Genomic DNA, 13,053 nt, shown 5'->3' with positions numbered 1-13,053 from the left:
GCGCAACCCCTAGGGCAGAGGACGCCAAGGGGGCCCACAAGCCTGTGGGCCGCGGCCTCCCCCCTGGCCGCGGGGTGGGGGCTTGTGGGGCCCCTGAGCCCCCCTGCCTTGGCTCTCAAGCTTTCCGATCTTCTTCCGTTACGAAAAAAATCTTTTCGGGGATTTTCTTCCGTTTGGACTCCGTTTCAAAATCTCCTCTCAAAGGGGTCAAAAACATGGAAAAAACAGGAACTGGCACTTGGCACTGAATTAATAAGTTAGTCCCAAGAAATATATAAAAGGCATGCAAAACATCCAAAGTTTGACAAGATAATAGCATGAAACCATCAAAAATTATAGATACGTTGGAGACATATCAATGAGCCTAGTTGTTTTAGGTTTTGTGCTTGACAAATTAAACGTTACTTTTATTCCGCATTTGTTCAAGCCTAAACCGTAATTATTTTAATGCGCCTATTCACCCTCCTCTAGGCGACATCCACGTCCTTTCAGCCATGATGTCTGAGATAGGATCTATGTATGAAAACAAAGTGTGGACTTTGGAAGTATTATCTGAAGGCCGCAAGTCTATTAAAAACAAATGGATCTTTAAGAAGAAGACGGACGCAGACGGTAATGTGACTGTTTATAAAGCTCGACTTGTGGCAAAGGGTTTTTCACAAGTTCAAGGAGTTGACTATGATGAGACATTCTCACCGGTAGCGATGCTTAAGTCCGAACGAATCATGTTAGCAATAGCTGCATTTTTTGATTATGAAATCTGGCAGATGGATGTCAAAACGACGTTCCTTAACGGTTTTCTTAAGGAAGAGTTGTATATGATGCAACCCAAAGGTTTTGTTGATCCAAAGAATGCTAACAAAGTATGCAAGCTCCAGCGATCCATTTATAGACTGGTGCAAGCATCTCGGAGTTGGAATAAGTGCTTTGATGAGGTGATCAAAGCATTTGGGTTTATACAAGTGGTTGGAGAATCTTGTATTTACAAGAAAGTGAGCGGGAGCTCTGTGGCGTTTCTAATATTATATGTGGATGACATATTGCTGATTGGAAACAACATGGAGTTTTTGGAGAGTGTAAAGGATTACTTGAATAAATGTTTCTCTATGAAGGACCTAGGAGAAGCTGCTTACATTCTAGACACTAAGATCTATAGGGATAGATCGAGACGCCTGATAGGACTTTCACAAAGCACATACCTTGATAAAGTGTTGAACAAGTTCAAAATGGAACAGTCCAAGAAAGGGTTCTTGCCAGTGTTACAAGGTATAAAATTGAGTAAGACTGAGTGCCCAACAACTGCGGAAGATAGAGAACAAATGAGTTCTGTCCCCTATGCTTCAGCCATAGGTTCTATCATATATGCAATGTTGTGCACTAGACCAGACGTCAGCTTGGCCATAAGTATGGCAGGAAGGTTTCAAAGTAATCCAGGAGTGGATCACTGGACGGCGGTCAAGAATATTCTGAAGTACCTGAAAAGGGCTAAGGAAATGTTTCTCATTTATGGAGGTGACGAAGAGCTCGTCGTAAAGGATTACGTCGACGCAAGCTTTGACAACGATCCGGATGACTCTAAGTCTCAAACCGGATACGTATTTATTCTTAATAGGGGTGCGGTAAGCTGGTGCAGTTCCAAGCAAAGCATCATAGCAGATTCTACATGTGAAGCGGAGTACATGGCTGCTTCGAAAGCAGCTAAGGAGGGTGTCTGGATGAAGCAGTTCATGACGGATCTTGGAGTTGTGCCGAGCGCACTAAATCCAATAACTCTGTTCTGTGACAACACTGGTGCCATTGCCTTAGCAAAGGAACCAAGGTTTGACAAGAAGACCAGACACATCAAACGACGCTTCAACCTCATCTGCGACTACGTCGAAGGAGAGGAGGTGAATATTTGCAAAGTGCACACGGATCTGAATGTAGCAGACCCGTTGACTAAACCTCTTCCACGGGCAAAACATGATCAACACCAGAACTGTATGGGTGTTAAATTTATTACAATGTAAATCGCATGACGATGCGAGGGCTAGATTATTGACTCTAGTGCAAGTGGGAGACTGTTGGAAATATGCCCTAGAGGCAATGATAAATAGTTATTATTATATTTCCTGTTACAAGATAATCGTTTATTATCCATGCTATAATTGTATTGAATGAAAACATATATACATGTGTTGATACATAGACAAAACAATGTCCCTAGCAAGCCTCTAGTTGGCTAGCCAGTTGATCAAGGATAGACAAGGTTTTCTGGCTATGTGCAAGTGTTGTCACTTGATAACTGGATCACATCGTTAGGAGAATCATGTGATGGAGTAGACCCAAACTATGAACGTAGCATATTGATCGTGTCATTTTATTGCTATTGTTTTCTGCGTGTCAAGTATTTATTCCTATGACCATGAGATCATATAACTCACTCGCACCGGAGGAATACCTTGTGTGTATCAAACGTCGCAACGTAACTGGGTGACTATAAAGGTGCTATATAGGTATCTCCGAAGGTGTCCGTTGAGTTAGTATGGATCAAGACTGGGATTTGTCACTCCGTGTGACAGAGATGTATCTCGGGGCCCACTCGGTAATACAACATCACACACAAGCCTTGCAAGCAATGTGACTAAGTGTAAGTCACGAGATCTTGTATTACGGAATGAGTAAAGAGACTTGCCGGTAACGAGATTGAGATAGGTATGCGGATACCGACGATCGAATCTCGGGCAAGTAACATACCGAAGGACAAAGGGAATGACATACGGGATTATATGAATCCTTGACACTGAGGTTCAACCGATAAGATCTTTGGAGAATATGTAGGATCCAATATGGGCATACAGGTCCCGCTATTGGATATTGACCGAGGAGTGTCTCGGGTCATGTATACATAGTTCTCGAACCCGCAGGGTCTACACACTTAAGGTTCGATGATGTTTTAGTATAGTTGAGTTATATGTGTGATTACCGAATGTTGTTTGGAGTCCCGGATGAGATCACGGACGTCACGAGGGTTTTCGGAATGGTCCAGAGACGAAGATTGATATATAGGATGGTTTCATTTGGTCACCGGAAAGTTTCGGGCATTACCGGGAGTGTACCAGGAGTGACGAATGGGTTCCGGGTGTTTATCGGGAGGGGCCCACCCACCCGGGAGTGAGCCCAAGGCCCTATGGTGAGGCACCAAGTCCTTAGTGGGCTGGTGGAGTCAGCCCAAGAGGGCTATGGTGCCACATGTAAAAATACCAAAGGAAAAGAAGAAGAAAAAAAGGAAAGAGGGAGGTGGGAAGGAAGAGGAGGACTCCTCCTTCCCAAACCGAATTGGAGGAGGAGTCCTCCTCCTCCCTGGCGTCCGGCGCACCCTTGGGGCCCTTGAGCCCCAAGGCTAGCCCCTCCCCTCCTCCTATATATATTGATGGTTTAGGGCTTTTTGAGACACAACTTTGCCACGTGCAACTCTAGCCTATTCCACATAGTTTTACTTCTAGATCGGATTTCTGCGGAGCTCGGGCTGAGCCCTGCAGGAGTAGATCATCACCACCACCGGAGCGCCGTCACGCTGCCGGAGAACTCATCGACTTCTCCGTCTTGCTTGCTGGATCAAGAAGGCCGAGATCGTCATCAAGCTGTACGTGTGCTGAACGCGGAGGTGCCGTCCGTCCGACGCTAGATCGGAACTCTTCGTGGGACGGATCGTGGGACGACGATGATTTGAATCACGAAGTTGTACCACTACATCAACCACATTTCTTAACGCTTCCCGCTAAGCGATCTACAAGGGTACGTAGATCTAATCTCCTCTCGTAGATGGACATCACCATGATAGGTCTTCATGTGCGTAGGATTTTTTTTGTTTCTCATGCAACATTCCCCAACAGAACAAACCTCCCTCCGCCCCGCCCCCGCCCGTCGTTATAAACGACGGCGTACGCACCGGAGGCAGCCTAGCCGAGCCCCCCTTCTCCTCGCCTCGCCTCGAACACATCGCCAACGGAGCAGCCGACGAACCGGAGCCAGCGCTCGATCCGTCCGTCCGTCTGAAGACATGGGCCTCAAGGTACGAGATGCACGCGCAAAAATCCTCTGCTTCCTCTCCCCCTCTCGATCTCGCGCTCCCTCTCCCTGTTGGAGTCTTGGAGCCCCGGTCGGCCGCTGCTCTCCTACCAGGCGCATGGCTCCCTCGCGCTGCTCGCTGCCGACCGCTCCCTTCTTGCGCGCCTCTGGACAACCGCTTGCGCTACTCTGCCGCGCCCCCGCACCACCGGCAGCGGCCTTAGGAAAGGGCGAACCGCTGATAGGTGGGACTAGGGCGGACACGAGAGGGGAGGAGCGGACGAGATCGGGGCGCTCAGTTTTGTCCGTCGTGGACCCATTTATGACCTAGTTTGGGTCGGGATGGACAACAAACGGACACACACGTTTGTTTAGGGTCATTCCGTTGGACCAACTTTTATGTCCGAATGACCCAAACGAATAAAATGGATCGTTGCGTTGGGTTGCTCTTAATTAAAAACATAAACATCTCTTGCCTTGGCTATTTTGTTCGATCACCGAATAAAGCAGCACCGATCTATAACAAGACATGGACGGACCTACCGATTCAGGCTGCAGGTGGGAGCGGACCTAAGTGGGACTAGGTGGGCTATCCCACTTATATCATTTTAGTGGACTCCCACTGGATAGGAAATAAATTAATCGGGTTATCCCACATAACCCATTGGAACCCACTTTAGCCCACCAACCCCTTATAGATTTCTTTCGTGGACAGAGGGATCAGACGAGGCGCCGGTCTTACGGTAGGTGTCCTTCTTCATGTCGCCGAGCAGGAGTGCGAGCTCGAGGTCGAAGACGAGCGCGATGTAGAAGCCCTCTAGTGGCTCTGGCCCGGCGCCGAACCTGGTGGCGGAGAGCTCCCAGAAGATGTCGACCTTCCGCCGTCAACGTCGAGGCTCTTGGAGCCCTTCTTCTTGGAGAAGAGCTAGGGCTTGATGTCCGCCTTGCAGAGGCTCTGGCCGGACAGGCCGTCGACGGCGACGCTGAGGCCTTGCCCCATGAGGCTCTTGCTCGAGTGATGCTCATTCAGTATCTGTACCGCTGCAGCTTGTGAAAGCAAGGAGACCCAACTCAGGGTCCAATTTGTTACACTACCCAATTATCAAAATCAAGCCAAATCCCACTCTACCGCGGTACAAACACACGCCATCCATCCCGAGTCTGACAATCAATCTCACACGCACAGCCTACTAGTTCTTCTCCACTTGCACACATCCAAGATCCAACACACACAAGGGTGACAACAGAATGCGAAAACCAAGAATGAATTGCCTGGACACAACAGCATACCCCTGGATCCCCGACCAACCCACGGAACCGGACACCATCACGACGGATGCAAACCCACCCGTCCTCGGGGCGCCGTGGTACGCCGGCCGGCGGCCAGGAGAAGCCGTTGTTCTAGGTTGCATCAAAGTGCCACTTCACGCTTGATGGAGATGCAGGTTCAGCGGCACCCAGAGGCAGTCGGAGCTCTGCTCGCCTTTGCCCGCCTCGGTTCTGCCGCCATTGGAGCCACCGTCGTGCTCATCCTTCTTCGTGTTGAGGAAGCGGTCGTGGGTGCCCCTCGCCCGCCGCATCGCGTGCTGGTGCCGGGACTCGTGGAGGTAAGGCTGCGTGCTCGTCCTTCCCGTCGCGCGTCGTCGTGCCGTTCCTTGGGGCGGCCGGGGACAAGGCCAAGAGGGCACTGTCGTGGCCGGGGACAAGGCCAAGAGGGCGCTCTCGAGAAACCGCCGCCGGAAGCTCCCGCCTTCACCGCAGAAGCCGTCGGGAGGGGAGCAAGCTGGAGTGGGGAGAGCAGGACACATCAGAACCATGTCTTGTGTTAAGTGGGATATACTAGGATCTCATTTAACCCATTTAACGTTTGATGGGTTACCCATAATTTCCACCAATCTGTAGTGGGATCAGGTGGGTTGAGGTGGGATGCCCGCGAGCAGTCCCACCTGCAGCCTGACTACCGATTGATTGTAGAATGCTGCCTGCGTGCGTGCCCATCTCTGGCCAGCGGCGGCACTTCCACTTCGAGGCCGAGAAGAACCGGTCAGAAGAAGCACCACCGAATGGCGATCGGGAGGTCGTTCCACGCGGACGCGCGTGGAGACCGGGGCGTTTCGTCGAGTCCTAGAAGGCCAGCTCGCTGCGGAGGGTAAAAACGGAAAAGACCACCGGCAGTGTGACGAGCCCACTTCAGCTCAGTTTTATTTTATTTATTTATTATAATGTCCAAACGTTGGACTGGTTTGAGATTCTTCGTCGTAGCCCAGTAGATCAGGACTGGAGTCGCCAGCTAGCTTGGCTTGCTGGCGCAGGAACTAGAGCTATTTCCCTGCAGCCGAGCAAAGTGCCGATGCTTCGTTTGCAAGGATACTCCAGGGTCTCCAGGCCCAGGGTCAATACAGAGCCGTATTTTTACGTTTTTTATATTACAGATTTCAGTACGAGTTGGGTTACAGAATCGAATAATTCTTCTGCTAGCTAAAAATAATAACAATTCTCCTACTCTGAACAGAATTCTACTATCTGTAGTAACAGATTCAAGGCGGAAAATCCAACCTGCCCGGAGGGAGAAACCAGTGTGCTCTCGCAAGTCCCTACTGAAATTTAAAATGTAAATCGGTGCGCTGCCGCTGCCGCTGCCAAATAGGCCCCTGGTGTCAGCGAAAGGAAGACAAAGAAGAGGCTTCCACCGGTGAGGAACACTGTTGCATTGCCTGCCTGCTTGCGTGCGTGGGAATGCGCGCAGTAACTTCACGGTCAGCAGCGGCCAGCAGCAGAACGTGAACGAGAGAGAGGGGCAGCTCGAGAAGCAAAGCTCCCGTTCTTCTTCACAAGGCAAAAAAAAAAAAAAAAACCTATCCGAGAGAGGCTCAGGCGCTTTCCATCCATCATCATCATCCTTCTCAGGCTGGCTCACTGACTGACACGCTGCCCCCACCCGCAGCTCAAACTCCCATTCCGCTCCTCCCTCCTGGCTTGCGTCCTACGCCTGGCGCTTCTTCCGGGCCCACCCCGGCGTGCTTCGGTCTCTGACGCCCGGGCCCACCCGTCATTTCCGCGGTGGCCACTGTGCGCGGAAAGAAAGGCTTCCGCTCGGCTCCCGAACTTGGTCGGACAGCGGCCACCTCGCCGCGGTTACCCGCTGACGCGTGGGGATAGGTGACGGTGGGGCCCGGGGTTCAGCGGGAGGGGAGGTTAGGTGCTGCGATGTGGCGGTGCGGGGCAGGCGGGGTGCGTGTGTGTCGTGTGTGCGGGGCGGGGCGGGGGGTGGGATTATTTTAGTCGGCGGTTTTATTCCGCCATTTAAAAGGCCCGGCCACCACGCCGTGGCCTTGGTTCGTCTCCACGCCCCCCCATTCCTTTCCCTGCCCTGCTGCCCACCCACATCTCCACCTCCACCCTCCACCCTCCCTCTCTCCATCCACTCCACCGGCGCATCGGGTGTCTCCGTCTCCGTCCGTCCGGCCGCCGTACGTGGTGTTCTTTCTTCCTGAGCCGGCGACATGGCCGCCGCTGCTGCTGCTCCTGCAGGCGGCGACGACGCGGTCGCCGCCGACATCATCTGCTCGCTGCGCGGGGCCGACCTGGCCGGGTGGACGCCGCCGTGGAGCAAGCGCGCGAGGCCGATGGAGGACGCGAGGGAGCTGTCCTGGCCGGCCATGGCGCGCGGGAAGCGCTCGCAGCGCCGCTCTCCGGCGTCGTCGTCCGCGGCGGCGGGGGGTAAGAAGGCGAGGTGCGCCCGGTCCAGCCCGGCCTCGCCGCTCGACTACAGCGCCGGCTCCGCCTCCCTCCGCTCCGGCGCCTCCACCAGCGGCGGCGAGGACGGCGCCTTCTGCTCCCCCTGGCACCGCCGCGCGGCCACCGCGCCGGCGACGACGATGACGAAGGTTCGTGCCTGCGTCCATATCCATCCATCCACCCCCCACGTCCCTGCCGCCGCCCTCCGCTTTGCTTTGGGTTCTTCTCCCTCCCCCACCACCAGCGTCTCTCTCTCTCTCTCTCTCTCTCTCTCTCTCTCTCTCCCCTATCTCTGCGCTTTCCTTTCTTTCGTTTCTTTTTGCCCTTTTCGATTTTTCTCCCCTGCCCCGTGACGAAACTGCCCCTACTGGTCAGCAGCAGCAAAGATCCCTTCTTCCATTCGCCATGATTTGAACACCGCCTTTGTCTACCTTCTCCATCTCATCTTCTCGTCATCTCATACCATTTCATCTCAATCCCATCTCGCTTGGCGCAGCAGCCGTGTCCTGCTCCGGGGATCCGCATTGGTTCGCGCCCTCCCGAATTCCCACTTCAGTTACTCTACAAAACTACTGCCGGTTCCAGGGAAAAAAGCTGCCATGAAAAAGCGAGCTGAATTTCAGCATCTTTTCCCATAAGTGCGTGCGGATTTGCTTATGCAGAGCTGCTGGAGTGATGCACGCAGTAGTTGACTCCCAGTACTGGGGGGCAGTTCGGGGAACTGGCGGTGCAGCCGGTGGGTTGGGTGTGCCCCCCCCCCCCCCCCCCCCTCCACGCGACCACGCCCCTCCGTATCCCCGAGCTACCCCTCGGCTCCCCCACAGCGCGGGGGGCATTAAAGCGAGGGGCAGCGCGGTCATTCCCCCCACGTCCTTTATCCCCCGGCGCAATTGCTCGTGTGGTGGGAGCCTGCAGGGTGTGGCCCCCACCCCTACCCCCTCCCCGCCCTCTCTCTGGTGGTGTTGAGTGTACGCAGAGTCAAAAGCGCTGAGTTAAAACTCGGGATCCAAGTGGGTGGCATGGCAGCAGGATCGATGGCGTGCGTGGATGGCCGGCCGGCCGGCCGGCGCCGCCGTCGCGTCGGGTGGTTTTCTCCTGTTTGCCTTTTTGCGGGGAAGGACGGGGTGGCAGTGGGGCTTCGTGGATGGATGGATGGATGCCGATTGCCGAATAGGGACGGCGGCTTCTGTTACGGCGTTTGCGTCGTGTGGTGGTTGGTTGCGCCGGCGGATGGGGTTCCCTGCCTGACCAGAAATGGGCCATGTAAATCTGGTAACGTCGGTCGATACGGCCGAAGAAGAAAAAAAACCGTATTCTTTGCGTCACTCGCGTGCCTCATCATGCTGTTTGCCTGATTCCCGAACCGGCGTTTTTTTTGTTTTGAACGGGAGGAATATCTTCAGCATTATCGTCGGAAAGGAAGTATGTATCTTGAAACTATTCTTTTATTTTTTGAAATACGAGTAGTAGCAAATTTTTTGAAACTATTCTTTTACTCCCGTCCGTGATGTGTTGGGTCGAGGCAGCCGTGGCCTGTCGTTGCGTTGCATCCTCCAACTTAGAGCGTGATGATTTGTTCGATACCCGTCGCGCATTGATTGGTTTGTTCGCTTGCTTATTACAACTGCCCATCCCTTGCTGCAGGTGGGCTCCATCGGACGGCCACAGTTGACCTTCCAGGCCCCGCCTCCGCGGCCCGCCGGCCAGAGGCAACGGAAGAAAATGGTGAGCTCCTTCATCATCAAATACGTAACAGTTACTGTATTACTGTACCGAAATACGTGGAAAAGTATTACGTGGCGTACACGCGCTTTGTTTTACCGGTCTCGCTCGGCAAAAAGAGAGAGGGTCTGGCCATGACCCGGCGGCGAGCGCCACGCCACTAGTGTAGTCGTCACAAGGAAAAAGGCCGCAGTAGTGGTGGTTGAACTACATCAGTGTACGTATACTAGTTTAGTTTATAATAAAGGAGCAGCACATCTCGGCCTGCCGTTCGAAAGGGCGTGATGAGGGCTGGCTGAACAAGAAAGGGGGGAATCTTAGGGCCAAAGCCACAAAAGCTGTACGTACCAGCCAAAAAGACCTGCTTCATCACCAAGATAGCCCCATGACCAAAAAGCACAGGAATATAGCGATCCAGAGATTGTACATGATTTTGGGTCTGTTTCTTTCATGTCTCTGTGCTCTGCCTTGATTTGTAGTAGCGCTGATGATTGGTTGCTGCCGCGATTTGCAGAGGCTGCCGGAGGTCCAACAGCTGGTGCGGTCGCTCGCCGTGGAGAACGAGAGCCTACACGAGGTGATGATAATGAGGATATGATCTTTTTAAAATTTACGCCTTTTCTTTAAGCATGCCACCACAAGCTTACTAACGAAGCGTCGGAACTTGTTTTTGGATTTTGAGCAGGAGATGCGGGCTCTGCAGAGGGCTTGCTCCGCGCTGTCAAAAGAAAATGACAAGCTTGAGGTGAGCTTTCTTATCTGTTTGTGATGTGTTCTTTTTCTGTCCCAGATAGGGTGTGCGGGCCGCCACCGAATGGGTTTCTTTCGGGCGGAATGGCTTATGAAAAATGCATCCTGTTCTGTTCTAGTTCTAGCTTAAAGCATAAGCCTGGAGTTTTATATTGTTTTTTTTTTCTTTTTGAAACGGAGGGAGTTTTATATTGTTATAGCGTGGGAGCTTTGTATGCCTCGGAAGTTAGTGGTCCATATGGTTCCCGTTGATCTTTTTGTAAGCGCTTTAGTGTGTGGGCTATCCCCTCCTAAAGATGTTGTAGGGCCTATTGGGCTGGTGGCTAGTGGCTTTTCTTTCATTTCATTTGCCATTTCGTTTCAGAAGGATAAATAAAAACAAGGCTAGCGGTCGTTTTACATTGTTATTAAGTGGAAATATCTCTCTTCTTTTCCTTTCTGGAAAACTTTTGGTACCTGTTCAGTTAACAAATGCATATCCAACCAACAGTAACTCATTAGAGGTTTAAATGCTGTGGGTATTTAGCTAGATCAGTGTGCAATTTCTGATTAAAATGGCACTATCAACTTCATTCACTCCAAGGATCCCTTCTTTACACCAAACACGTTTCTTTCTTTGCCTACATTCATGTCCAGTCCTTGCTAGTAGAACTGGACTGTAAACCATCTCAAACTCGGAGCTAATCTGGAGAGTTTTATTCCCCAAAACCAACTTGACATTTTTCTTATCCGTATGAAGGATGAAGTGTACACGCGCAAAGATAAAATGCCTAGCTAAGTGATAAGTGAACATTCATAACAAAATGTCCTTATACTCCCTCGGTAACTAAATATATGGCGTTTTCGTTGAACTGCAAAAACGTCCTATATTTAGTTACATATAAATTGAACTGCAAAAATGTCTTATATTTAGTTACATAGGTTGTATCTTTCAACCCTTTTGAGGTTGTGGCTGCATTTGATAACTGGATTCAGGACGTTGGGAGGCCATGTGTGTGCTGAACACCTGTAACTTATACTGTACAAAACATAACCAACTATAGAAGGGACAAATTCTAGAAATGGTAATTATTCAGCATTCACATTGTTTTAATATGTTTGTGCATACAACACACTACCATTAAAAGAAACTGTTTTTCTAAGCTTTTAAAGATACTAGAGCTCACCTAACTCCATTTGGTTCAGTTCAACTGTAGTTGCAACCAACTGTGCTGGTCCCTCTTTACAATAAGAGAAAACTGGCAAAGAAAATTGATAGTGGAAGAGATACTCTCCAGGAGAAACCTTGAAAGTAATTTGTTCTCTTAAACAAGTTGCCGTTTCTCATGCATATCGTCCTAAGTTCTCTTAATACAAAAACGTTTGGGGCCTATTGAGGTGTATTTCTTGCTGATTAATCCTAGACCTTGCCTAGTGATATTAGCGGTCTAGTGACCATTTTATTTTTATCTATGGCATATGTGGTAGGTGTGGTCTCCATCCCTATCCCTAGTACACCAGCCACGTTTGTTTGGTATGGTGTAGCTGGCTTGGCCTTTCCTGGTAAACACGCGGACATGATATTAGTAATAAGCAAAATGATGACTACACATTATTAAAGGATTAAATGCAGATACATCCAAGAAAGCTTGTGGTTTATCCTTGTGCTGGTCTTGTAGATTTGAGATCATTGGACCAATGCTTTTCTGCTAAAAATTAGTCAATGGTAGTCGAAGAATAGCTCCAATTTCCTTTTCTACTGTATTCTCGTGTCGCTGTTGATGAATCCTTGTACTCTATATGCAATAATTCTTGTGAAAGATACATGCAGACATGATTTCCCCCTTCCATCCTAATAATTATGTCTGTGCTGTGGTGATAATAGGCACATCTAACGGAAAAAAAATCTTGGCATTGTGCAGACAAGAATAGAGCAATCCAACTCACGGAATGAAGCCACATTGAAGGAGCACAAGGGAAAACAGCAGCTTGATCAGCAGCAGCAGCAGTCCCCACATGACAGCTTCGCGCTACCAGATCTCAACCTTCCCGCACAGGACGGTGCCGATGGGTCAGTCCACTGTTGAGAGCTCCAGACCACCGCGGCTTCGCTAACCGAATAACAAAGTGTACATAGAGGTAGCAGGCTTAGCTAGACAAGGAGGGGCACCGCACGGGAGTGCCATCCAAAAAGAAAAGAATGGCACTGGTTTCATAAGTTTTTAGAATTTGTAGCTAAACAAAACGACTAATTTAGCTCATCTGCTAATTGTTTCTATATTTCATAGAGCTGAGGGGTGGTACAGCTCAAACCGAGTCACGCCGTGTAGCCAATTTAGATGAGTTTATTATTCATGTTACTTTGTTATAAGTGATGGAAATGTTATCTGTGCAGATTTGGTTACAGTATGAAGTGCTTGGTCACTTGTTTATCTTTCTTTCTGATTCGGGCGAGAATGCCCTCGCGTATGTGGCGTGGCGTGGGTGAACATGGTTATTGCAATACCAAGTCAGGAAGTAATAAGATTTGGACGATAAATTTAGTAATAAAATAGATGGAGAATGAGTATCAGCGTATCGCATTGGTATCCCTTTTCAAAACTTGGCATGTTTCTTGCTCAGATGGATGGAAATTTGTAATCCGCTGCTGAACAGAAGCCTTGTCGATAGCATGGATCAGAGGACCCACGAAGTATCTGCTCTTGATGGGGGCGTAATTCATCCGACAGTTGGGAAGCAGGCAAGCTGGATGCGTGCAGAATGGATACAGAGATCCTCTAGGAGTGTGTTTGGTTGCATTCTCATCTCAGTATA

At 50.4% G+C, this 13,053-nt stretch overlaps 1 protein-coding gene and 1 pseudogene across 1 annotated transcript; one reads left to right on the top strand and one right to left on the bottom strand.

The window, feature by feature from the left end:
- Positions 1-4,742: 4,742 nt before the first annotated feature.
- On the bottom strand, positions 4,743-5,223 carry LOC123405183 (annotated as a pseudogene).
- A 2,154-nt stretch (positions 5,224-7,377) lies between these two features.
- On the top strand, positions 7,378-12,648 carry LOC123404062. The gene is made up of 5 exons (XM_045097987.1): positions 7,378-7,937; positions 9,433-9,513; positions 10,025-10,087; positions 10,196-10,255; positions 12,162-12,648. Exons 1-5 carry the CDS (start codon positions 7,554-7,556, stop codon positions 12,324-12,326), a joined length of 753 nt encoding a protein of 250 aa, XP_044953922.1. The 5' UTR covers positions 7,378-7,553; the 3' UTR covers positions 12,327-12,648.
- The last annotated feature ends 405 nt before the right edge of the window (positions 12,649-13,053 follow it).

This window comes from Hordeum vulgare, chromosome 6H, assembly GCF_904849725.1.
Source record: "Hordeum vulgare subsp. vulgare chromosome 6H, MorexV3_pseudomolecules_assembly, whole genome shotgun sequence".
In the NCBI taxonomy this organism is placed as follows: Eukaryota; Viridiplantae; Streptophyta; class Magnoliopsida; order Poales; family Poaceae; genus Hordeum; species Hordeum vulgare.
This window is presented reverse-complemented; position numbering and strand designations above follow the sequence as displayed.

Excerpts from the sequence above, each read along its gene's own strand:
- LOC123404062 (XM_045097987.1), top strand. The coding sequence starts at position 7,554 with ATGGCCGCCGCTGCTGCTGCTCCTGCAGGCGGCGACGACGCGGTCGCC. Across the intron at positions 10,088-10,195 it reads AGAACGAGAGCCTACACGAG|GAGATGCGGGCTCTGCAGAG; the intron begins GTGATGATAATG and ends GATTTTGAGCAG. Across the intron at positions 10,256-12,161 it reads AAGAAAATGACAAGCTTGAG|ACAAGAATAGAGCAATCCAA; the intron begins GTGAGCTTTCTT and ends GGCATTGTGCAG.